The sequence below is a fragment of the Apaloderma vittatum genome, unplaced genomic scaffold (genome assembly GCF_000703405.1).
Source record: "Apaloderma vittatum isolate BGI_N311 unplaced genomic scaffold, ASM70340v1 scaffold6076, whole genome shotgun sequence".
Taxonomy (NCBI): Eukaryota; Metazoa; Chordata; class Aves; order Trogoniformes; family Trogonidae; genus Apaloderma; species Apaloderma vittatum.
Window position 1 is genome coordinate 1657 of NW_009723286.1, and position 23129 is coordinate 24785.

The 23129-nt window shown below is 45.0% G+C and overlaps 1 protein-coding gene across 1 annotated transcript in view; it reads left to right on the forward strand.

Moving 5' to 3' along the window:
• Nucleotides 1-291: 291 nt before the first annotated feature.
• Nucleotides 292-23129, forward strand: part of MMP24 (matrix metallopeptidase 24 (membrane-inserted)) — a gene marked incomplete at its 5' end in the record, with an annotated part of 32438 nt that continues 9600 nt past the window's right edge. Inside the window, 2 exons of the mRNA XM_009872041.1 lie at nucleotides 292-604; nucleotides 16080-16241. Of these exons, the coding sequence (XP_009870343.1) occupies nucleotides 292-604; nucleotides 16080-16241 (475 nt within the window). The remainder of the gene's footprint in view (nucleotides 605-16079; nucleotides 16242-23129) is intronic.

The following is a 23129-nucleotide window of genomic DNA, read 5'->3' on the forward strand; positions in this document are numbered from 1 at the left end:
TTACATTTTTAAGCTAAGTTGTCTATTCCAGGATCTGAAAGGTTGTCAGGTTGACAACAAGAAGAATCAAAGTATTAGGAAATGCCTATTAATAAATGTAAACTTTATATTAGGGCTTTAGTTTTGTTGGTAGCTCTACTTAAAACAGCAAAATTTTGCATGCACAAAGTAGCATCTGCAATTAATAAAGATCCTTTGGAAATGGAAGCTGTGTAGATGTGGCTGTGTATTGGAGTTTTAAGAAGTCGGAGATGTATTCTGCAAATTTAAACAACCCTTCTTCTTCTTCTTTCCCGCAGTGTACACAACTATACCCCCAAGGTTGGAGAGATTGATACGAGGAGAGCCATTCGTCAGGCCTTTGATGTTTGGCAGAGAGTGACACCACTTACCTTTGAAGAGGTCCCATACCATGAAATTAAAAATGACAGGAAGGAGGCAGATATTATGATATTTTTTGCTTCTGGTTTCCATGGAGACAGCTCTCCGTTTGATGGAGAAGGTGGATTCTTAGCTCACGCTTACTTTCCTGGACCAGGAATAGGAGGAGATACTCACTTCGATTCAGATGAGCCGTGGACCCTGGGAAATTCCAACCATGATGGTAAGACTTGCAGGTCGTTTCTCAGAACAAAGATAAGTTGGACGTAGACGCACGGACAGATGTTGAGCTGGAAAGTAGTTGATTAGTGGAGCTTTGGCCTCCTGTACAATGGTTCAGATGTTTTCTAAAACATATATTCTATCTTAAACGGGTAAATATTAGTAGGTTTGTGACTCCTTATGCCTCAGTGCACGTGTGTGAGTGTTGAGGAGCGCACAGAAGCGTGTGGCTGCTGGCTCTTTAAATCTCAAGATTTGGACCCAAGTTGCTGCAGAAACTACGGCTCTGGGAGGGGAAAGTTGAGCAGGAGAGTGTTGAAATGTAAACTCCCTGTCTTGTGGAATTCTTAACAAGTATAAAAAGTTAGTTGTAACGATGAATAGAAAGTTGAGAGAGTGAAAACATTTGAATATCAGGTCATTTTGATCCTTTGCCCCCCTCCGCAGTCTGAGTAAGGTCGTGGTTCCTCCCATCAGAGGTTGGGGCTGGCTCATTTAGTGAGGAGGGCTGATGGTTAGGACAAGTGTTTATGTGATAGTAAGCAATGAAGAGTTTCTGCCTCTTTCTAGCTTTATCTTACTCTCTAATTGCAAAGAGCACTTTCTGATCTATTTTCAAACCTTTGATTGGGGATGATGACGACTTGTAAAAAGTTTAAGTTAGAACTTAGGTAAGAATTTTACAGTGGCCTCATGAAATATCACTCCAATTGCCCCAGTTTTAGTGATTTGGGAAGGACGTGTCTTTAAACCTTCAGAGAGTCAAAATCACATTTTGAGGCATTTTGTAAGGATTAGAAGCTTACTTGGAATGTAAATATGGCTTGGATTTTAACCTTTATAAAAACATATTAGTGGTGTTGTGGCCATGATGTCTAAGGACATGTGCAGAGGTAAATGTCTTTCATTAGACCAAACTGTAGCTTGAAAAAGAGAAAAGCTTTCAGGCATGCCAGCTGCCTTCAGGCCTGACCTAAAAGTGACAGTTTCCTGTCAGAGTGGAATGCAAATTGAGAAAATCTCTCAGAATTTTGAGTCGGTATCTATCAGATCATCTTTGAGAGGAAACGGAGCTGGCAAGTTCAATGTGGGAATGCTAATTTGAAGGAAAGCTGAAATGATACGATCCTTGTCTCCTCATGGAAAGAGGAGTAATGTTTCCTGGCATTTTAAAATAAGATTAGATGCAGGCAGAGAAGGAGAGACGTTACAGCGTGTGGGATGCGGAGAGGGGATAGTGTGGTGAGTTTGGGAGGTCGTGGTGTGGCAGAGAAGTGGTGCCTTCCTTTTATTTCTAGATTTGTCAGTTTATAGGTTTCCCTTGAGGATCAGAATTGACGAGCAGAGGCCGGGTGATTACCTTGGGAGAGCTGCTTTTGCCGTGGTCGGGCAGGCTTGTGCTGTGTGAGGGGTCTCTGAGAGGTCGGTCTGGTCTCAGGAGTTATTTAATCTCAGGTCTGGGCTGCGAGGGTGGTTTATGCTCAGGATCTGACTTCCCAGGTAAGCGCATATCTGAGACCTGGGAGTGCTGGTGTCTGGGATAGAAGGTCCTTACAGGAAGGTGGAAGGGAAGGTTTCGACAAGTTATACTTGTTCTTCTCCTTTCTCTTCCTTCTGGTGATGAACGCAGCAGGGTTGGGAGGCAGCTTAAAGACTGGCAGGGGTGGCTCTGGGGAAAATTTTCCGCTGGGTAGGGTGTTCTAACGCAAATTATCACTTTTTTGAGGGTTTTTTTTTTTGGTCAGTTTTTAGGATGGTGTTTGAGAGCAATGTGTACAATGAGTAGAGGATCTTTTTTTAATAAAAGCCATTTCTTATGCAGCAGCCATGTGGCTCTTTCAAAAACATGATGTATTTCTCTCATGTTCTAAGTCATGAGTAGTGTCTTCAAAGTGCATGTAATCAGTATTTGAGGAGTTGCTGCGCACTCTGAGTGTGAAAATTGGTAGAAAAGTTGAGATTTCCATTCTGGACGATAAATGACTTTGCATTTGGTTTCAAATAAACGAGCTGCCTAGACTGGGTGGCATGGTTATCCAAAAACGCTTTTACAAGGATCACCAGTGAGGAGGTTGAGCATGGTGGGGGCATATTTGTCCCCTCCACCTGAGGGAAACACTGTCGATAGCACATTTCGTATGTTGAAGGGTGGCAGGGCTAAGACATTAATCAGAACATTATAGATGTGGTTAGTTTGGTTTTACCTGTGTTCTTAGCCTTGCTATGCAAATGTGAAAGTGCCTTGTCTCCTCGCTGGATGATCCAGGCATTTTTAGGAGTTTTTTTGCTTGTGTTTCTCTATTTCATGTCATTGGAGCTCTCACTAACTCCAGGTTCTCACCTCTAATGTGTTTTACAGTGAAGTGCTGTTAGCAGATCTTTAAGAGTTTCCTCTTGTTCAGGGGATTCCTGGCCTTTCCTCAGTTCACTGCCTTTTTTCCTTGGAGATAAGATATTAATGAGGACAATAATGTCTTTTTAACAGGAAGTGTGTCTTCATGTCCTTATGTGTTATGGTCTAATGGGGTGGTTCAGTCTGGAACTGAAGAAGTCTCTTAGTGAAAGAATAAAAGCACTACGCCGGTAGATCAGCAGCAGAGCTCTCATTTATTCAGGTGAAAAAAAAAAAAAGGAACTGTTTTGGCCGTTCAACATCCGTTCAGTGATTATAGGAGTCTTAAAATAGCCACGAAGTAACTTCACATAAACGTGCAAGATACCACCGTGTGAAACATTCCATTCTTGCCAAGAACGTGTGTTAGTTGAAGGAAAGACTTGAACGATGTGCTTCAAAGCTCTCTCAGCCTTGCAAAGATTGTAAAGGTGAGTGTCTGGTCAACAGAGCAGGGTGCTGAAACCAATGGTGTAGGTCCTCAGAGTGTTTGGCTGATCCATTTAGCCCATATAGTTTTGTTACAAACCATTTCGATCTGAAGCTTTGCTTCTCTTGGTCTACACTCGTCTCACTGTGTGGTGGCACCGAAAGAGTTTCAGCAAGTCCCTGTTTGGATGCAGCTGTCACCTCACAGAAGAATTGTTTTGGAGTCTCATTAGCGTTTGTACACGGGTAAAGGTGAATCATTTCATGTGAAGTCTTAACCAGTCAGAAAAAAAAGGAAGATTTAGAGAGACCTTTCTATGAGAACAGCCATCTCTGATTTGTATGTGGAGAATGTGGTGTATCTTGCTGATGAAAGGTTCTATCTTGTGAAGGTACCTTGGGGTAATCCGCTAAGTTTCATCAGCAATTTTGTCACACTAGCTAGTGGATAGCTAGTTGGGATTTATATGCCTGCTATAATTTTGCATGGTCATTATTATATTGATTTTGCCCTTTGCGGATGGCATGACCATTACCATGTCCCTTAAAATTATTGGTATAATCGTAATAGCTGTGATGCCGGTTTTTATCTTTCTGAGACCGTGGTAATAGGGGCATGTGTGCCAACACTTCTGTTACCTTCTGCCGTGAAGAATGATCCTGCACAGGCTTTCAGAGTGAATGCCAAGTTTCCTTTCCCCTGGAGATCAGTTATAATTTCACTCATGCATACAATTCCTTTAGCCAAGTAATACTGTACTTTCCGTTCATAATTAATGATTTCTCATCTTAATTGTGTTGCCTTCTCTAAAATACCCATATGCAAGCTGTGGGAGATTAATTTAAATAATATTACGGTGAGGATGTGGAAAACCAGGTATGAACTCCTGGAGCAGTCCTTATTAACTGGGATTATGGGATGCAGGATCCATCTGGTAGGTTTTCAGATGAGAATGTCGGTGGGAGCACCTAGAAGTGCAAAGCAGAACACTGGAATTTGGAAGGAACAGTGCAAATCGGAGAAGTGATGTGGCAAACAGGATGCGACTGAGGAAGAGGAGGAGTGTGTTTTTACATTTAGAGAGAAACTGTCTGCACAGCCACATGGTGAGGAGCTACTGGCGTGGTCACCGCTGCCGGGACTTACCTTTCGTTTTTCAAAGGAAACAAAGACAACTCTTGGCCTTCAGCTTATCCCAGATTTGTAGGAGGAAGGGCTTGCTCTGCCTTATTAGGCTTTGACGTCCGGGCACTTGGAGGTGTTTGAAGCTGGTTTTGAAGTCGTTAGTTCATTGTGTGTAGCCGCTGCCAGACCAAGTGGCCCCTGTTGGCTGCTTAGACCCAGCGTTTGGTCACCGAGCTGGCTGGCGATGCAGGCAGGCTCAGCGTCCCCGCTGCTTGTGTTACCATGAGGGACACCAAAGGTGGCTTTGCTCTACTTTTTCCAGGTCTTGGGTGCTTTTTTTGACTCAAAATGTGTTGTAGAAGCAGCCAAGCAAACGTTAAGTTGCTCATCTGAAGGCTCAGAGCTGCTGACGTACGTTGCTCGCTGTAGGCAGCAAAGCCTGTGCCTGAGAGAGAGTCAGCAGGCTTGGCCCTGCTGGGATCTGTCTCCTTGGCTGCTCAGTACTTGGCTCAAGCACAGAGGTACCACATGAAATCCATTATTAACTGGCCAAATCAAGTATTTCCTAGCCTTTATATGAAAATAATAATTATATATGTATGTAGCTCCAACAACATTTGAAAAGGCATCTAGGGTGGCTGAAAGTGAGTTGTGTCAGTTTAAGTACCCATTTCACGTGACTGCTCTTATACCCCTCTGCCAATTCAAACTTTTTTTTAAATCCAGATTTATTACAGGAAATAAACTTTAATCTCCAGTTTAACATTGTAAATAGTGCAACGGTGATACTTCCTATCCGTCTTCCTGTGCAATCCAGATTTCATTCCGAAGTGTCTGTGTGTCAGGCACCACACTGCCCAGGAAATGCACTGAAGCAGTGGTAGAAGGCTTCAAGTGGAGCAGGATTGATTTAGGGAAGGCCTTCAGAGAGCCCTTTTAATACTAAAGCAAGATAAGTACTGAGGGATCCCTGCCCTGCCCCAGGGATCCAGGACGAGAATTCTTTTCTTCCCGCATGCGCAGAGCTGAGCTCTGAGAGCCTCCCTGCCACCTGCTTGCTGTGTGGTGCTGTAAGCGGAGGTGTGCTCAAGGGCAGCTGCTTCAGCTTCTTTGGGAAATGACCCCAGCTGGCAAGGTATTCCCGTCGCGACTCTAGCGTTAACTCATACTTCGCATCCAGTTGGATCATTTTGCGGTTCGCAGGATTCATCTTCCAGGTACTCTTCCACGCGGTTGCAGATTCTCACCCGTGTCGCCTTCTCTTTGTAAATGTAGGATTATCACTGTGACTGCTCTTTAGATGTTGGCAAGAAAAGCTGAGCTTTCCTAACAGCAAGTAAACAAATATTATAGTCATTACAACAAACGTGTCCCTGTATATCTTGGTGGGTTCCTCCAGAAGCTTTTTTGGAAAGTTTCTTGTTCAGGGCTTCTGAGGAAAAGCCAAGTAGACGCAAGACACTGCCAGAACCCACACATGAGACCTCAGGGGTGGCTTTCAGTGCCAAATCAGTGCAGGGGCTTCTGCAGAAGTTCTAGAAGAAAAGGGCCTGAACCTCCTTCTGTGGAGGCTTCTGTTAGCCACAGAGGAGAGGAACTGGACAGATTTTTCCCTGTGATTTCACCACAAGGATTCTCATTGTTTCAGTGGGCAACAGAGCAAGCACTCCTGAAGCCACCATCTGGACGTCGCGTATGTTCAGGAGCCTGAGCAGGTTTTTCAGGATGGCCAAATGCTGTCTAAGCTGACTAACGTGAACGTTCAGCAAGGATCTCAAGGAGAAAGTTTTGATTAGAGTAGGTAATTTTGGAGGAGAGCCTGACTGACAGCCAGCGAGCGTGACAGCTCGCTTTGCCTGTTGGTGAGGGGCCTGCACAGCTCTGAGCTGACATTTAATCTGCCAGTTAGCGTGTGCAGTGTGGGATCTTCTCTGGAGATTTACTGCTCTCTATCCTGGCGGTATTAATATTGCAAACTTTCTTGAACCTTTCGACATTTGTATCCCCCTTTGTAAAGATGGCATCCTCTCACCTCTACATTAACGCTGGAATTCAGCTGCACAGAGGCATTTAGCCGAGCTTTGAGAGAGAGCTACTCTCCTATCACAGCTTGAACTGCTCTTGTTAAGAAATCAGATGTGCCAAATTAATTTGAGCTTGAACGTGAATGTCCTGATAGTTTTTATTCCTGCTATAAGTACAGAGTTCTTAAAATTGCCCAGACCAGTGCAATTGTCTCTGCTTGGAGTCTGTCCCATTTAGATCACTGACCCATTTGGTCCATCTCGGGTGTCTTACATCTGCATACGTGAAGGTGCTCACTTGTCTTGAATGCCCTAGAAGCCATTAAAGATCCAATACAGAAGGTTTCTTCTCTAAAAATGCAGGCACTGAGCACTGTCATTATACTTTAGGGACTGTGTCTAGCTAAGACAGGTTCTTCTTCTGTGGACTGTCTCAAGCAGTAGGTGTATGGCTTTCCCAGATTCCTGCATCTTAGAGAGGTGAGTGTCTTTCAAAGCCCTGAGTAATTTGACCTTGAAGGAGAAACAGAATTCAAGAGCAAAATTCAGTTTTCCATCCCAGATTCTGGCACTTAGTTTGCAGACTAGAGCTCTAGGTCTCCAGTCAGGCGCTTTAGGTCTCCACTCGGTTTGAATTCCTGCACAAGGGATTGTGCACATGTGTCTTGGGTTACAATATGTAACCAAAAATGTGTAATTCTATTTTCATCTGTTGAAACTGGTTGGAAGATATTTTCATTTCTTGTAACTCCAGGGGCAGGTGCTTTCTGTTAATGGGTAATCATGGGTTAATGAAGGGGCAGCAGCGAGGCTGCCCCGGGCCTAAAGCCAGGGCCAGCTCAGCCTCGTGGAAGCGCCGGGAGGAGCTGTGGCCATTTTTCGCCTTAGGAGGACTGGACTCTGTCCTGTCGCCACCAGACCCCTCTACCGGATTATCTGTACTCCAGCGGAGCCGCATCTGCCACTCCAGGAGAACTTTTAATTCGGAGTTATTCTGGACTTTTTTTCCCAAAAGCTAGGTTGTAATCTGACTCTGTTGGAGGTTCTGGGATTATTTGTTTCTTGTTGTTCTTTTCTCTGTATCATTACCTTTGTAGTTTGCAATATTCTCAGTAAAGAACTGGTATTCCTATCCCCATATCTTTGTCTGAAAGCCCCATAATTTCAAAGGTATAGCAATTCGGAGGTGGGGGGCGGGTTTACTTTCCCTATCTCAAGAAAGGCTTTGGTTTCCCCTGTCTTCTAAACCATGACAACATGCTTCCTCCTATCACTGCCGTGTTTCTCCCAGCACCTCTTTCTCTTTCTTCCCCTTTGAACAAGAAGTGGCCACAGTGCGAACCAGATAAGGGAATGGATGTAGCCAAATGTCGTTTGTCTTCCTTTCTCCTGGTCTGGTTTCGCTTAGAGCTGTCCCAGCTCTTGGTACCAAATGAAAGAGCAGGTAGAAATGGGCAGCTGAGGCAGGAAAACGGGCTGCTGCCCTTTCAGCTGCAAGGTGCACACCTTGATCATAAAACTACAGCAGAACTATTGTGTCTCTGCATTATGGGTAGAGTTGTATTTCTTCAGATTTCTCTGCTAGTCTCTGCCTTTTTTCCTTCCTGCTCTTCATTGCTATTTTCATCCTAAGCTTTTCTTATTCCTCATCTGGATCTTTTTGCAAAGCCAGCCACTTGTCAGAAGTGTGTGCTTGAAACTGGTGATATTTCAAGTTTAACGAGAGCAGAGTGCGATGTTTGGGGCCTCCAGTAAACTGAGAAGGGTCCAGTGCAGGAATACTGAGGTGTTAAGGGACTGGAGCAAGGAGAAATCAGAGGAACTTGGCTTGTTCAGCCTAGTGAGGAGGATGGGTTGGGAAAAAAGCATCTAACAGCAGTCTTCCACCTGAGGAGATAACATGGAGAGGAGAGAGCCACACTCTTCGTGGAGGTGAACAGAGAAAGGAGCCAAGGACAAGGGGTACAAGCTGCAACAAGGGTGTAAGTAGAGTGATACGACTCTGAGGCTGCACCTGCAGAGGTTGTGGAGACTCCATCCTTTGAGACTGCCAGAACTGGGCTGGATGATGCCCTGAGCAACCTGATGTAGTTTTGAGATTAGTCCTGCTTGAAGCAGAAAGTTAAGTTTGATGACCTCCAGACATGCCTTTCAGTCTAAATCTTTCCATAATTCTTTAGCATTGCCAAGCAGACAGAGTTTTCGTTCCTAGAACTTAAGAGGAAATTGCAGTTACTTTTCATGGCAACTCTGAGCTGTAACAAGGTATTCAGCTCATAAAATTCTCTTTTCTGTTGGCAAATTCTCTTCTAGGAACAGGACTCTCTTAATATTGAGATTCCTCATGCAGGACTGGGGATGCTCAGAGGTGCATGAAAAGGCAGCTGGCAGTATTTTTTGCTACTACCTCATATTGGTTTTGGTTTTATTATGGGGTTTGTTTGTGGTTGTTTTTTTAAATACAAGAATGTACAAGGTTTCTGGAAGCACTCACTAGATTGATCATACAACCGTTGAACGTGTGTTCTGCTGGGCTGTATAACAGAAGCCCTGATAGCAAGCAGTATGTGTGGCATCATTTTACCTGGTCCTATAGTTCTTTATTATCAAAGTTCTTTATTATCAAAGTGTTTCCCATCACTTGGGAGACATTGCTGACTAAACAGTCTTTATCTTGTTTGATTTATATTGATTACAATCTCGTGGTGGTTTAGGTGGGGCGAGGGCACTGAGAGGAATGACGAGTACCCAGGGTTTTGGCTTTGTTGTTTTTTTTTTTGTTTGAGATTTCTGTTGGTATCCACTTTTCTACGCTGACTCTACTAACTACTTGCAACCCACTTACCTGACTTGGGCATGCATGCCAAAAAAGAAAATACAGCTTCCCTTAACCCCTGTACCTTCACCTAGCATATTACCAGAGCTTGATAGTCTTTTCTTCTCAATTAATTTGTATTTCTCCTGTGTTTTGCCTTGCTTTCTGTCTCATTTCTCATTTTACCACTTTTTTTTTCATGTTCATTTTCTATGGAAATTCCAAGACCGACAGAAACAATCTGCAGAGTGTCAATATAATGAGCAACTCGACAAAAGCACGTGTACTCACAACACAGTACACATGTAATCTTTGTGCTATTTGGCTATTAAATACTTTTAAAATTTTTTTTCTCTAATTTCTCAGGTACAGAACATCTCCACCTCTTCCATATGTTTTGTTCTAACAAATGGCATTTTGAATCCATCATTATTTTTCAGGCTTCTGCCACTGTTGTTGAAAACGAGCATCGGTGGTTTACAGAGCGAAAATCAGAGCTGCTTTCAAGTTACTCGCGTGTCCTTTCACGCAGAAGATCTGTCATCTCAGAGACGTTTGTGTACATGTTGGAACTCAAGTGGGGCATAAATTGTAGTAAAATTTCAATTTATTCTGTCAGGCCGTTTTATGACACTTCACCCTACCAGATCATGCTGTTGGTTCATTGAAGAAGACCGGTTCAGAATTTCATGTCTGGAATGTACTTGCTTAACATTGGTTTCATCCTGTAACTGCTCAGAGAGACTTGTTCCTGTAAGCCAGAGTTCTCTAAAACCATATGCTAATATCGAACCGAATTTGAGCAAGCGCAGAGACACCTGATCTCAAGACAGCCGGTCACAGTCAGAAGAAATCAAATCAGGCAGCTTAAATCAGCAAGAGCTTGAGCTGACATCCCTGTCATGTCAATCCAAACAGGGAAGACCCTAAATAGAGAACTTGCAAATTAGATTTATTTTCTTTTAACAAATGTAAAGTGGAAAGAGAAAGCCCACCAGCGCACACGGGAGTCTTCTGTCTTCAGATTCTTCTTCTTCGCTCCCGGACAGGATCTGTGTAAGTGATGCTTTCTTTTATCGTACGTGCTCTCATCATACAGACACCGAAGTGGCAGAGCAGTGGTGCTGGGCTGCTGCAGTCTGGATTTTAAGGCTCAGTGATATCAACAGTGCTAGTTACTGATCACAGCTGAAATTTTTTAATAAGAACCACCTGCAAATTCCACTTTTGAAACGGCGTACTTGTAAGTACGCCTGATGTTCACGGTGTTCTATAAAGTAAATTATTATCCATTGCTTTTGTCAGTAATTGTTTAATACACAGAGTATGAATACAGGTACCTAGGTATTTGGGGTCCTGTTGATTTCTGTATAATCAAAGTAAAATATTTTACTTCTTTCCACAGAGAAATGCTCTGAGACATGTAAGAAGGAGCCAGTAAGGATCAAAATTACGTGTCATTTCCTTAAAAAGGAAGAAAAAAGACAACTGTAAAATTAAAGACAGGTCATGAGATTCAAGGTGAGCCAAAAAGTCTTTTTTTTGCTGCCTTCCTTTGTAAAGTAAAACAGATGATGTGAAGCAAGCCAAAACACAGCAGTGTCTGTAATAGACTTGCTGTACTCCACTTGCTGAAGGGGAGAGGGGTGGAATAACAGGTGCTCAGGAAGAGAAAAAAGAAAAATAAATGCATTCTTGAAAATAGTTTGCTGGTCATTACAGTCAGAGGTTGTTTGCAGCATCAGCAGTGTAATGATCCCCAGTACTCTAGATTTTGACATCACAACCAAGTGGCAAACTTGGGAGTTCTGTTTTGGTTTTATAGTTACCTTCTAGTTGTTCCAAAGTTGAGTCAAGTACTAAATTCTGTCTGTAGACCCTGCTGCATTTAAATACTTTTAAAATATAAAGCCATCAGCAGAGCTGCTTTTCAAGGCAGATGGTATTAAAATTGTATCTACATTTTCCATGTTTTTATGAGTATTTTTCTTTTCCTTACCACCCGCTCTGTAGGGAATGGAATGCTAATATAGGCAAATATGAGTTTTCATTTTGGGATTGGTAATTCTTTGGTATCGAATTGCTTATTGAATTATGACCTACACTAGGGAAAGTTTTTTTGGCAGAACACTTTTATTCCACTGAGTGTCAGGCTACTGAACCTACTGAAACAGTCACGACCTTCCCTCTCTCTGGCTGCCTGCTCTTGCCTCCACATCACTCACTCAGTTTTGATCCCATCATTCTAGAAAAATATCTTATTTGTCCTGTGAATTCCTGCAGGAGGTTGTCCGCTTCTCTGCTGCGTCAGGTGCAGCACAGCTTGCAGTGCTGGTCAGGTCTGTACCGCAACTAACAGACCTGATTTGCACACTTGCCTTTCAGGCACAATAAGGCAAACTACGCGTCTTTTGCGATGGTTGGTAACCTAATGCAGGTTTTTGTCCTTCTGGGGTTAGTTGAGCTCATGGAGATCAGTCTGATCACATGGCTGTGGTCTGTTAAGAATGATTCTATCGCTTGTTCTTCTTTCTCTAGTGAAGCTGTTTAAAGACACTCTTAAAGAGTTGTCATGAAGTCCTTTAGATCGACCATATTCATCACTACGTTTACAAAGATAATAGTTCATGAGCAAAATGAAACCCGTGTTTCTTTTTCATAGAATCATAATCATAGAATCCTAGAATGGCCTAGGCTGGAAGGGACCTTAGAGATCATTTAATCCAACCTACCTGTCGTGGGCAGGGACGTCACCTCTCAACTAGACCAGGCAGCACGTGGGGACCGAGCGGGAATCGAACCCGCAACCTCGGTGTTGGTCCTCGTTGCCAGCACCGCGCTCAAACCACTGAGCTAACGTATTTTCTTCCTTTCTAGATACAAAAGCGGTTTTCCACATCTCATCTGATGCAATCAAACGGAAGAGCAGTATCACCACTTCTTCAGGGTCTTCAGAAGATCAGAAAGATTTTCTTGAGCAGAGCCTGTTGTGGAGGTGAATGGAGGAGTCAGACCTACCAGGTCTGAAGATGCAAGATCCAAGGCATAGCTTAGAGTGGCCCTAAAGCTTCTTTAAGTTGTGCTTGGAAAACAGTTGTCTCTACAGCGGAAGGGGTCATTTTAGTGTATTTAAAACATGTTTAGTTCGCACTATCTTTTTGTAATTACCCTAGGCATGTTATTGTCACAACCAGTGATCTGACTTCTTCAGTATCTTTCTTGCTTTAATAAAATTTCAAAATTTAACCTTCATCTGTCTTTTTAATTATGTCTGAGGAAGCTGCAGTATGTAGATATGTTAACATGATGATACAGTTCCTAAAGTATAAAACTAACATGACAAAGATCAGAGATTCACAGCTGCTTTTCTGTTATTAAGCAGACGTACAATATTATTTGTGCTTCTGTTGTCTTAGAAGCTCTCTCCTGGATTTACGCTCCACTGTGCTGGGTGCTCTGCTGAGTCTGCCTACACTCATTACAACTGTGTATACAGCTCAGGGATAAATACTGATAGTAATACCACAACATTGCTATCGTAGTATCCCCGTAAACAGGATCGCTGTAAACAGGGAGTTAAATGGGTGTTGTTACTGCCTTACAGCAGTTGGATACTGTATTATGCAGTGAGTTACTTTGCTGAATAAACAAAAGGTTTTGATCTGGATTTTCATAATTAAAATGGATGAAACCATACGAGAAGGCACGTGTAACAGTTTCACAGAGAAAAACCTTTCTCGAGATGTCTGTTACCTGACTTTACAGCCGTTTTTCCAGCTAAAGGTGAAAATTGAAGAAGCACGAATGATGGATTATGTGACTGGAAGGAGGATCATACATAAATCAGATGGTTTGGCATCCTAATAATGGGTGATGATTTTGTACTGTTACAGGTGTGACCTCTGTTATCACTTTCTCTGGTGATAACATTTTGGTAAGGAAAACACATCAGCAGCTGGAAACCTTGTTTCTTTATGTTTGAGCATAGCAGGTCAAACTATTTTGCTCAGTGAACCAACCTTCAAAACTACCCCCAGTTTTAGAGGGTTGTCCTCTCTCTGGTGCTTACCAGTGGACTTTTGGATGCCTCTTGAGACTCTGGAAGGAGAAAGCTCAGGCAGGTCTCTGACCAGACCTGTTTATTTTGTACAGATGGTGCAAATGAGCCAAAAGGGTTGGGTTTTCTTGGGACTTTTCACTGCAAACATGAAGCAGAAGTGATCAATTCCATTTTCACCCTGCTGTCTTACCCAGGTGGCTGGTATACACTGAATCAAAATTTTACTTCTTAATCGGTCTTGGAGGAGAGAGTTGAGCAGGAAATCAGAGTTGTATCTAATTGCCTGACCTTGTTTCTGTGTGAGTAGCAAAGTATCAAGCCAGGCTGTTAGCTCTCCTTTCTGAATCTTGCTCCCAGAAGACGGAGTGCTGTTCACACCAGAACTGTGGAGAACATGAAGGTCAGAGACTTCACTGCATGTTCAAGAACTAATGGAAACAGTTGGAGGGGCACAGGCTCCTTTCAAGACTTTTGCAGATCAGCTGAGTGGACGGTTTCCAAAGAGCGGTGGGCACCAGCACACAAAGAGCCGTCACAGCTCCGAGCTAAGGGCTGTGGGAGGAGATAAGGACACTTTCAGGAAATAGTTTTACACCTTGATGTTTTCATTTCAGAAATCCTGGCCCACCCTGTGACAAGGAAACAAACAGTGAGTTCTCTTACAAAGATAAAGGCAACTTCTTCTGAACAGTGTCATTGATATAAGCTGACCCCTGAAGAGGAACGGGGTGATGAATCCGAAGCTGGGGTTTTGAGCACTCTGTGCTCACAAAATGGACTTAGAATTTTTTTCTGCTGCCTCCACTTCCCACAAAATAAATCCTGGCCACTTACCCTCCAAGCCTTAGCTGCTTTCAGCCTTGGAACCCTTTTATAGAATGTAGCAGGGTGGAGAAAGCAGAGGACGTGGGCATGCTGGAAGGAGAGAACTTGACCATGAAACTGCTTAATGTGTTTTATACTATGTTATTGTACATTTATTGACTCATTTTGCACATACCAGATTTTTCAGCAATGGATGAGGAATAAATTAATAAGTAAATCCCTATTTGCATTTCCTCAATACAGAAATTCTGGAATTTTAAATACATATATGGCTAAATTTTAGCCCACATATAGTTTTGGACGTTTGTATTTGAAAAGCATTTGTATATTTTAACAAGTCTTGCATATTCAGATGCTTACACACTCCAACTCAAATGTTCAGACAATTTAACCATTTTGGTGTGGTGTGTGTGACCAGTTGAGCAGTGATTGTTACCGACTTGACATATATTGAGATGCTGGCAAAACAGCCTGCTGTGAAGACTTGCAGACCTCTGAAGCTGCCTTGTCATGGTTTTATGGGTAAAAGTAAAGCAATAAGTATTGAAAAAGTGGAGATAGTTCTACATGAATCACTGTTGCAACTCCTGTCCCAAGGAGGGCTCAACTGTGTACACAAAGCCTCTAAGATCGGTGCAGTTTGGACATGTAGGGAACGGAGATAACGCCCTTTGGAGATGCTGCAAGAGTTGGCCACTGCCAACTGTTTTCTCCTGCGTCTGATTGCAAGTGCTCTTGGTTTGTGCCTTGCCAAAAAAAAAATCAGAGAAGCCTGATTCAGGCACGGGGAATAGAGAGACTCTTTCCTCTGTCATCATTGGCTGTGTCTTCATCCCTCACACAGCGTTGCCTGTGTCACCTCCCATGTCAAGGTGCCCTCACGGAGTAGGACATCCAGGGACCACACTAGATCAAGGAGATGAGCGTCCCAGATCCATGGGACTGAAGAGGAGTGTGTGCCTGTGACAGAGTTGAAGGTACCCCTGCTTCACACTCCTACAACTTCTGGACCGGACGGCTCCTCAGCCCTTTCTTTTCCTGTCAGGAGCGTGTTCTTTCTTTCCTCCTTCCTCTTCTACCTCCTGTCATTGGGACCCAACCCAACCTTTCCCTAAGTGGCTCTGCCTCCTGCAGGATAGTGCTGCCTGTGCTCGTCTCCCGCAGCCATGGCAGTGCCAGGAGTGAAGTAAAAGCGCGTTGAGGAGCCTGTGCTAGATAGGCTGGGGTTGTCCCAGGTACTACACGTGCTGTGGTGGGTGTTAGGCTCGGTCTTCTCTGTCTTTCCTCCTGCCTTGCCAGGTGCTTTACAGATCTATGCTAGGATTTGGTGGCCCGGGTCAGAGCATGGCACTGGAGGACCTGGAAGGGGGACAGAGCTCCCTTCCCACCGTGTAGCCTTGTTGACGAGCAGACTGACAGTGCTCTCGCCTCTCCTGGCAGCACTCAGATGAAGAGGCGATGGTATCAGCGCAGTCTCTTTTGTTGGCCGTGTTCTGTAAACTCTCTATAAAAGAGTCTACAGTTAGAATCCTTTCACTCCAGGCAACTGCCCATTTTACCTTGTTCTGAAGGTGGTTTTGATCATGGGTAGACATGGGCTAGAAGCCTCCTGCCCATTCTGTGACGACTGTGAAAGCTGCCCAGGCTTTGAGGACTAGAACTATCTCCAGGAGCTGACCCTGGCGCTGTAGCCTGCTGTGCAATAGGATAGCAAAGCATTTGCTCCTTGCTTGATGAGTGTGCGTGCCGTGGGATTGTCTCAGGCTGTGGCTGTGTTCTCACCTGGCTGTCCCTTCCTTCCGCAGGGAACGACCTCTTTCTGGTGGCAGTCCACGAGCTGGGACACGCGCTGGGTCTGGAGCACTCCAATGATCCCAGTGCTATCATGGCTCCTTTCTACCAGTACATGGAGACGCACAACTTCAAACTGCCGCAGGATGACCTCCAAGGAATTCAGAAAATCTACGGTGAGCAACACTATCCACTCGTCCATTTACACGGAGCTTGAGTCTAGTGAGTATTTTACAGCTGCAGACAGGTAACCCCCAAAGTTCTTGCAGCTGGTGGGCTGGATTCCTGCCGTAGCTGAACGGGGGAACCGTTTAAAGCCCTTGATCCATGGCCAAGTACCAGATGACTGTCCCAGTGGCAAGAGATTTGCACAAGTTAGGTTAACCAAACCTCTGTGATCTCACTGCTGCTCCATCCCTCACTGTGTCTCCGATACCGAGGAGCGCTGGAAAGGGAAAACCAGGGAATTGCTGTACCCAAGGTTTGTCCATTAAGAGCAGCCAGTGCAAATAGAGGGGAAGAATGCAAAGGACATGGAGCATCAAGGAAAGGTAAAAAGTATTTATGCACTTTTTTTTTTCTCCATATATAGAGGGTAGGGAAGAAAGGTTTGGATCTGCTTAGGGGAGACTTCATCCCCAGCTGAACTTTGTTTTACAACATGTGCCACAAAGATGTGGTCTCAAGGAAAAGAGAGAAAAGGAAGCAGGGAGATTATGGGAGAAAACCAAGGGGCTGAAGGTGATATGGTACCATGTGATGGGATTGTGGATAGCAGGGTGTGAGGACAGGGACTTGCAGAGAAGAATTTGCTGAAGAAGTCTCTGGGAGCAGAGAGAAATGCAGATTTTTGGGAGCTACAGTCAAGGGGAGGCTGAGCTAGAAGATGTTAGTGAGTACATATTGTGGCAGCCCATGGAAAACAGGTTTAGTCAAACATCCCTGATTCCATTCTTTGAGGAAAGTACAAGTGTGATAGAGAGGTTACTTAATAAATGCAGCATAGAGCAACTATGCAACAGTTGCAGCTGCTTGACATCTGGAGTCAAATATTAGCTCCTGGCACCAGTAAAGCAGATACATGAATTAGACTTGAAAAACAAACTTGCAATATGGGTCTCAGTAGGAGGGTTGGTGTTTCTGAGGAGTTGTTGCTGCTATCAGTGGCAGACCCGACGCTGGTCAACATTTTCATCAGTGATACGTGAGTGAATTTTCAGTTACTGCTAAGAAAATTTGTGCCAGGACTCTAAAGCAGTACAGCAAGGCTTGAGAGTTCTAAGGTGCATGTCAGTTGTTTGATTCTGAATTTTTAAATTTTGTGTGTGTGTGACTAGAATGAGATTCATTTGTTTAAATGTCAATACCTGAAGATCTCTATGTGGGTTAGTTTCCCTGATTCCTGTCTGGACAACGGGTAAAAAAAGGCATTTGCAAAGGACAGTTCATCCTCAATGCATGGCAGGTATCCCAGGAAGGTCCAACATTTAAAATAAGATGGCTTGAAATACACCAAAGGGGAGCTGGCTCTTCCCATTAGTGCAGCTGCAGATTTCTGTTTATGGTTTATTGCCAGGATGAAGTTGCATGGCAGTTGTCCCGTGGTATCATTTAATTTTGCACACTTTAACACAGTATATATTCACATACTCAGGATAACAGAGACTCTGGACGGTTTTGAAATAAAGCTCTGGGATAGTAAGTATTAAACTTTCATTAAATAACATACCGAAGTTTCCATTTCCGAAAGCTGCTAAAATGTCACTATGTTGTTTCTATTTTGAAATGCGGATTTAGTTCCTGTGACCTTTGATTAATCAGAGAGAGAAAATGTTACTTATCGCTGACAGTGAAAGTGCAATCAAGAAAAAATTACTGGTTGCTCTGTTATCCGATACCTTTCTGGGCAGGGAGCAGGTAAGGAGGTGGCAGCTGTGTTCCTCACAGGTGTGGTTGAAGCTGTGACAGAGCAGGGCGCTCAGAAGCGTTCTGCCTGCGGCTTGCCAGCACCACTGCACTTCCCCGTATTTTTCACTTGTGTTGTGACATTAAGCTTCAACCACGTGCTCTGCATATGACACAACATGCTTAAAATTTTAACACACCTGGAGCGCTGTGTCCAGTTTTGGGCCCCTCACTACAGGAGGGACATTGAGGTGCTGGAGAGTGCACAGAGCTGGGCTGCCGAGCTGGGAAAGGGCTCAGAACACAAGTCTTGTGAGGAACGGCTGAGGGAGCTGGGGCTGTTCAGCTGGAGGAGAGGAGATGGAGGGGAGACCTCCTGGCTCTCTGCAGCTGCCTGAAGGGAGGCTGTAGCGAGGCGGGGTTGGTCTGTTCTCCCCAGTGGAGAGTGACAGGACCAGGGGAAATGGGTTTAAATTGCGCCAGGGGAGGTTCAGGTTGGATATCGGGAAGAATTTCTTTGCTGAAAGGGTTGTCAGCCATCGGAACAGGCTGCCCAGGGAGGGGCTGGAGTCACCGTCCCTGGAGGGGTTTCAGAGACGGGTGGGTGTTGCACTGGGGGGAATCGTTTAGTGGGGCGACAGGGCTGGGACAAAGGCTGGACTCGATGATCTTCAAGGTCTCTTCCAGCCAAAACTGTTCTCTGATTCTGTGAAAAAAGCAGTGTGAATGCATTACTCTCTGGTGCAGGTATCGGTTTGCTGACTGCCCTGGAATCATGCGAGGCTCTTCTCTTTGAGCTGGGGGGGGGTTGGTAGTTACAGTGATAACTAGTCCTGCACGGAGAAGAAGGAGCAGCTTCTGCAGTAGGAGCCTTGATTCCCCAGGTTGAGATTTCAGCCCTTAGCACAGAGTTGCGGTTGAAAAACTGAAGTTTAGTTTACAACTGATTTTTACTTTTACGGTTCACAAAGAAAAGATGGAAAATGCAGGTTGTGTTTCTCCCTAGAACTGGAGGTATGAGAACAGATCCTTTCATCTGAGCTTCTTAGAGCTGAGAAGGGACTTGCATCCTTCTCGTAGCTCTAGCAGGAACATTCAGGTAATGTGTTCTATTTCCACAGTGCCAATCTGCTTTGTAGTTCCTTGGGAATGCCAAAAACCTATCTACCGGGGCACCTGTCCAAAAATCAAAACCTCCTGCTTCCTTGCTGCTTTGCTGTTCTCTACAGTGCAGCAGCGTGTGTCAATGCAGATTATTTAGGAACTTACTATGCAAAATAAGTCATAGAGACAGAACCACTGCCTTGCCTTTTTAAAAAATAAATTTAATTAAAACTTCCAATCTTTTATTCTTCTGAAGTTTCTTGAACAAAGAACAGAGGCTGTCCTAAAGCTTATGTCCATTTTGTCTCCTTCTTTTGAGATGGATACAGGTCAATGTATTTCTTATGTCCTGTGTTCATCCATTAGAAAAGAAGTATGCCTAAATCTGTCATATAATGATTTGTTGAAGGGTTTATTTATTTTCTGCTATATTGATTATAAAACTCACCTAAAGAGGCAGTAGCTCATGCAAAATTTTGTTTGTGCTTCGTGATGATTAGTATAAGGTCAATGTTTAAAACGTTTTTTCCACTTACGAGCTAACGCTGAGAAGGCTGGCAGCCCACCTGTGTTTGACAGAGTAGACTGCAAGGCAAACCAGCAGTGTTTCCATCTTCAGGTAGGGCTTCTTGTAGCATGCTTCTCGACAAAATGAGGGCAATGGCGTGACCATCCTTTACATGTCTTTTTCAGAAGGATATTTCCCTCTGTATTTATGTGCCCACATCACAAGTGATGTGCTCAGGAAGGAATTAAATGAGAAATTATACCATGATGTAGATCCCTGGGTATTCTGTTAAGTTGACTGCCTTTTTTAATTTTACTAGTGTTGAGGTCAGCTGCACGCCCTGTGCAGGTGGAGGAAGGAGACATACTCAGTTATAGCCCTGTCCCACAGCCTGAACTCATCATCCTCCTGGCTCTCCTTCACGTCCTGCTCCAAGAACCCTTGTGCCGTAGGCTGTGAAGCAGCCTCTCATGTTAGGAATGATTCTTCTGCCTGGGGAGCAGAGGGGTTGACGTGATGTGCAGGAGAACTGCATGTCCACACGGATGCTTGGAGCCGGTAAATCAGGTCATAACCTTCAAGGTACTTTCAAAGCCCAAGGTCACAAAGGAGAGGTCTCCTAATCACTCAAAGGTAGACCAAATCATTAAGCATGGAGACAACCTCAAGCATCTGGGTCGTCCCAAATCTCACCGAGGACGTGTCAGCCTCACACATCTTGTGTGCAGCTCAAGAGAAATGCTCACCAAGTGCTGCATCTCGGGAGGGCTGAAGCCCAGGATGTTCGTGAAACCACACCAGCCCCTGGCTAATGAACTAGACACCACCAGCTCTGATATCCAGGAACAGGGGATCAGCAGGGAAGAGTGTGCATGAGCAAAGAGCAGCCTTATTACTCCTGTGCAGCAAGTGTGGGTTTCATAACCTCCCTCACCTTTTCCCAATGGTGGCTCGTAGAGCAATCTCAGATCCCTGTCACCTGCATGTGTCTGTGAGATGGCTTGTGGTGGAATAGCAGAAAGACCTGATGCAAAATGCTCCATGTGGTGACAACTGCTCTGTGAGTAGGACCATCAGAGCAAGCTTTGCTCTTGTGCAGGACCTGGAAACATTAGGCATAAGATTGGAAATGTCCTCTTGGACATGGGAAGAGAATAGAGTAACATCCAAGACCTTATCTATAAAAGCTGCAATACCTGCCACTTTTGGATCCATGCTTCATGGTGCTGTGCTCGTAGGAGGGCAGGGGAAGGAAAATGCCTGGCAGTAAGAGAGCTGGAGGGCTCTGCCTTGATGCCACATCTCTGGTGTGTTGCAGAGACACCAGACTCCCTCTCTGTTCTGCATCCCTTCATTTGCACCTTCCTTCCTCTCCAGACACTCTGTTGCACCCTGCAGGAGATGCCAGGCTCCACCTCTGGTGCATCCACCGAGTCTCATCTCCGAAAAACAGGCAGGGAGTAACTGCCTGGTTCGCGGTCCTGTCCTTGAGGTCCACCCGATGCCTGGAGGACTCTGCCGCAGCACAGGGACTCAGCCATGCCAACATCAGCCCCGGAGCTGCACACGTTGGGTGTGAGAGGAGGGAGCTGATCAGCTGCCTCCTGATGAAGGGGGAGCTGAGGGGAAGCCCACCTCCCTTGGGAGGTTTCTCAGCTAATGGAGAAACACTGCTTTATGTTATAGCTGAGCATGAGATAACTTCTCTCATCCTACAGATCTTTCTGAATATTAAAAGAACGTTCTGTTTTGCAGTGGAGCAGACGGCAGGTTTCTTAAAAGTTTTTTCCAGGGGGAAACTGGGCTGCAAGCACTGCAGCTGGAACATCTTGCAGAGCCCCAAACTCTCATCATTCGCCTGCCTAAGGCTGGGAATTTTTGGACCCGGTTTTCTTGCACCTAGAGCAGAGAACCCAACTGCAATGTGGATCCCCTCATTACAGAGCTCAGGAGAGCATTCCCTTTGGCTTAGCCCAAGGATTTCAGCCATAGACACTTGTCTGCCAGGTGAATGCTCTGTCACCTGGGTGGCAGTTGGTCCTTCAGAGGAGAACATCTGTGCAAGAAAGGCTCAGGAAACCCCTCCCACCCCCCAGTGATGATCACAGGGGCCTTGACTGCCCCACCACTGGGTATGCTGTGCGTGCCGGGGCTCACTCTGTGGACTGTAGTGCACTGTGACAGGGATACCCAAGCTAATGGAGATAGTTCACAGTTCACTGCTTAAGTCTAACCCCAGACCCACAGAGTCTAACCCCAGACCCGTGAGCAAGGGAAATAAGCCTTTCCTGAGCTGTTGTGGATGGAGCATCGCTCATCCCTGAGGTAGTTTGTTGGCAGCTGGCTCTTTTAATATGAGCAGGGACCTCTCTCCACTGCCCTGGAGTTCACAGAGGAGCCAGGTGGGTTTCTCTCTCCCTTACGCATTGGGATCGTGCAGTTTGATTTAGAACTGAGGAACCTTCCCTGTGTACCCAGAGAGCTGGTACAGTCCTGCAGAAACAGGCAGGCAGCTCAGCTTTTTACAACCAAAAATACTCCTGTGTTTTATTCAGAAGCGTAGCCCGTAGCCTGGGTGATAGTTTTATTCTGGGAGCTGGTGCAGTCCTGCGGAAACAGGCAGGCAGCTCCACTTTTTACAACCAAAAAGACTCCTGTGTTTTATTCAGAAGCGTAACTGCCTGCCCGTAGCCTGGGTGATAGTTTTATTCTGGGAGTGAATACGAAGAAGATAAAGACAGGCCTTTGTTTGCAGGTGGATTGTTACCTCCCCTGATCTGAAGCAAAGGCTCGGAGAGCCACCTGGCTTGCGCGGAGCTGGCTGCGACAGACGCTGAGCCCTGCGCGACGCTGAGCCTCCAGGCAGGTGTTGTGCCAGTGAGGGAACACTCTGTCAATAGCCAGGAGGACAGTACGATTATATTTTGTCCTCACCTATCGACACAGTGGCTCCTAAATGCCTCCTCTCTCTGTGTTATCTTCACAGGTCACCTTGGTATTCAGATGGTCTGCGACAGAGGAAGCATGAAGGGAGGAGGCTAAGTGCCAGTGGCGGGAGTCACACTCTGAAGGTGATCTGCTGTGACCCAAAAGCTTCCTGACTTTCTTTGCCTTGTTGTGATAGAGAGGAAGAAAGTCTTCTTCTCCACACAGTGTCTCTAAAGTCCCAGCAAGTTGCTTCCTGCCAGAACGTAGTTTCCAGCTCCAGGAGGTTTCTTACCTTGCTTCCCATCTGCAAGTGGCTGCAGGCTGAGCCCCAGGGGTGGGTCCAGCTCCGCTGCTGGGATCACACACAATAACTAGGTGACTGGGTTCAGGCCCAATTGCAGACCCATGCAATAACAGCCTCTCTCACTGAGTTTTTCTCTCTGTGAGATTTGCTCTGACTGATTCTCTGAAGTTGCTTGGAAACATAGTGATAATGGCTGTGATTTTTAGTTATTTCAGTGGTGGGTGTAATCAGTTCCTGTGATAAATGCCCAAGTGCCAGCATCTCTTAAGTAACTCTTTCTTTACGTGGTCATCTGTGCTGCTGCTGAACATGTTA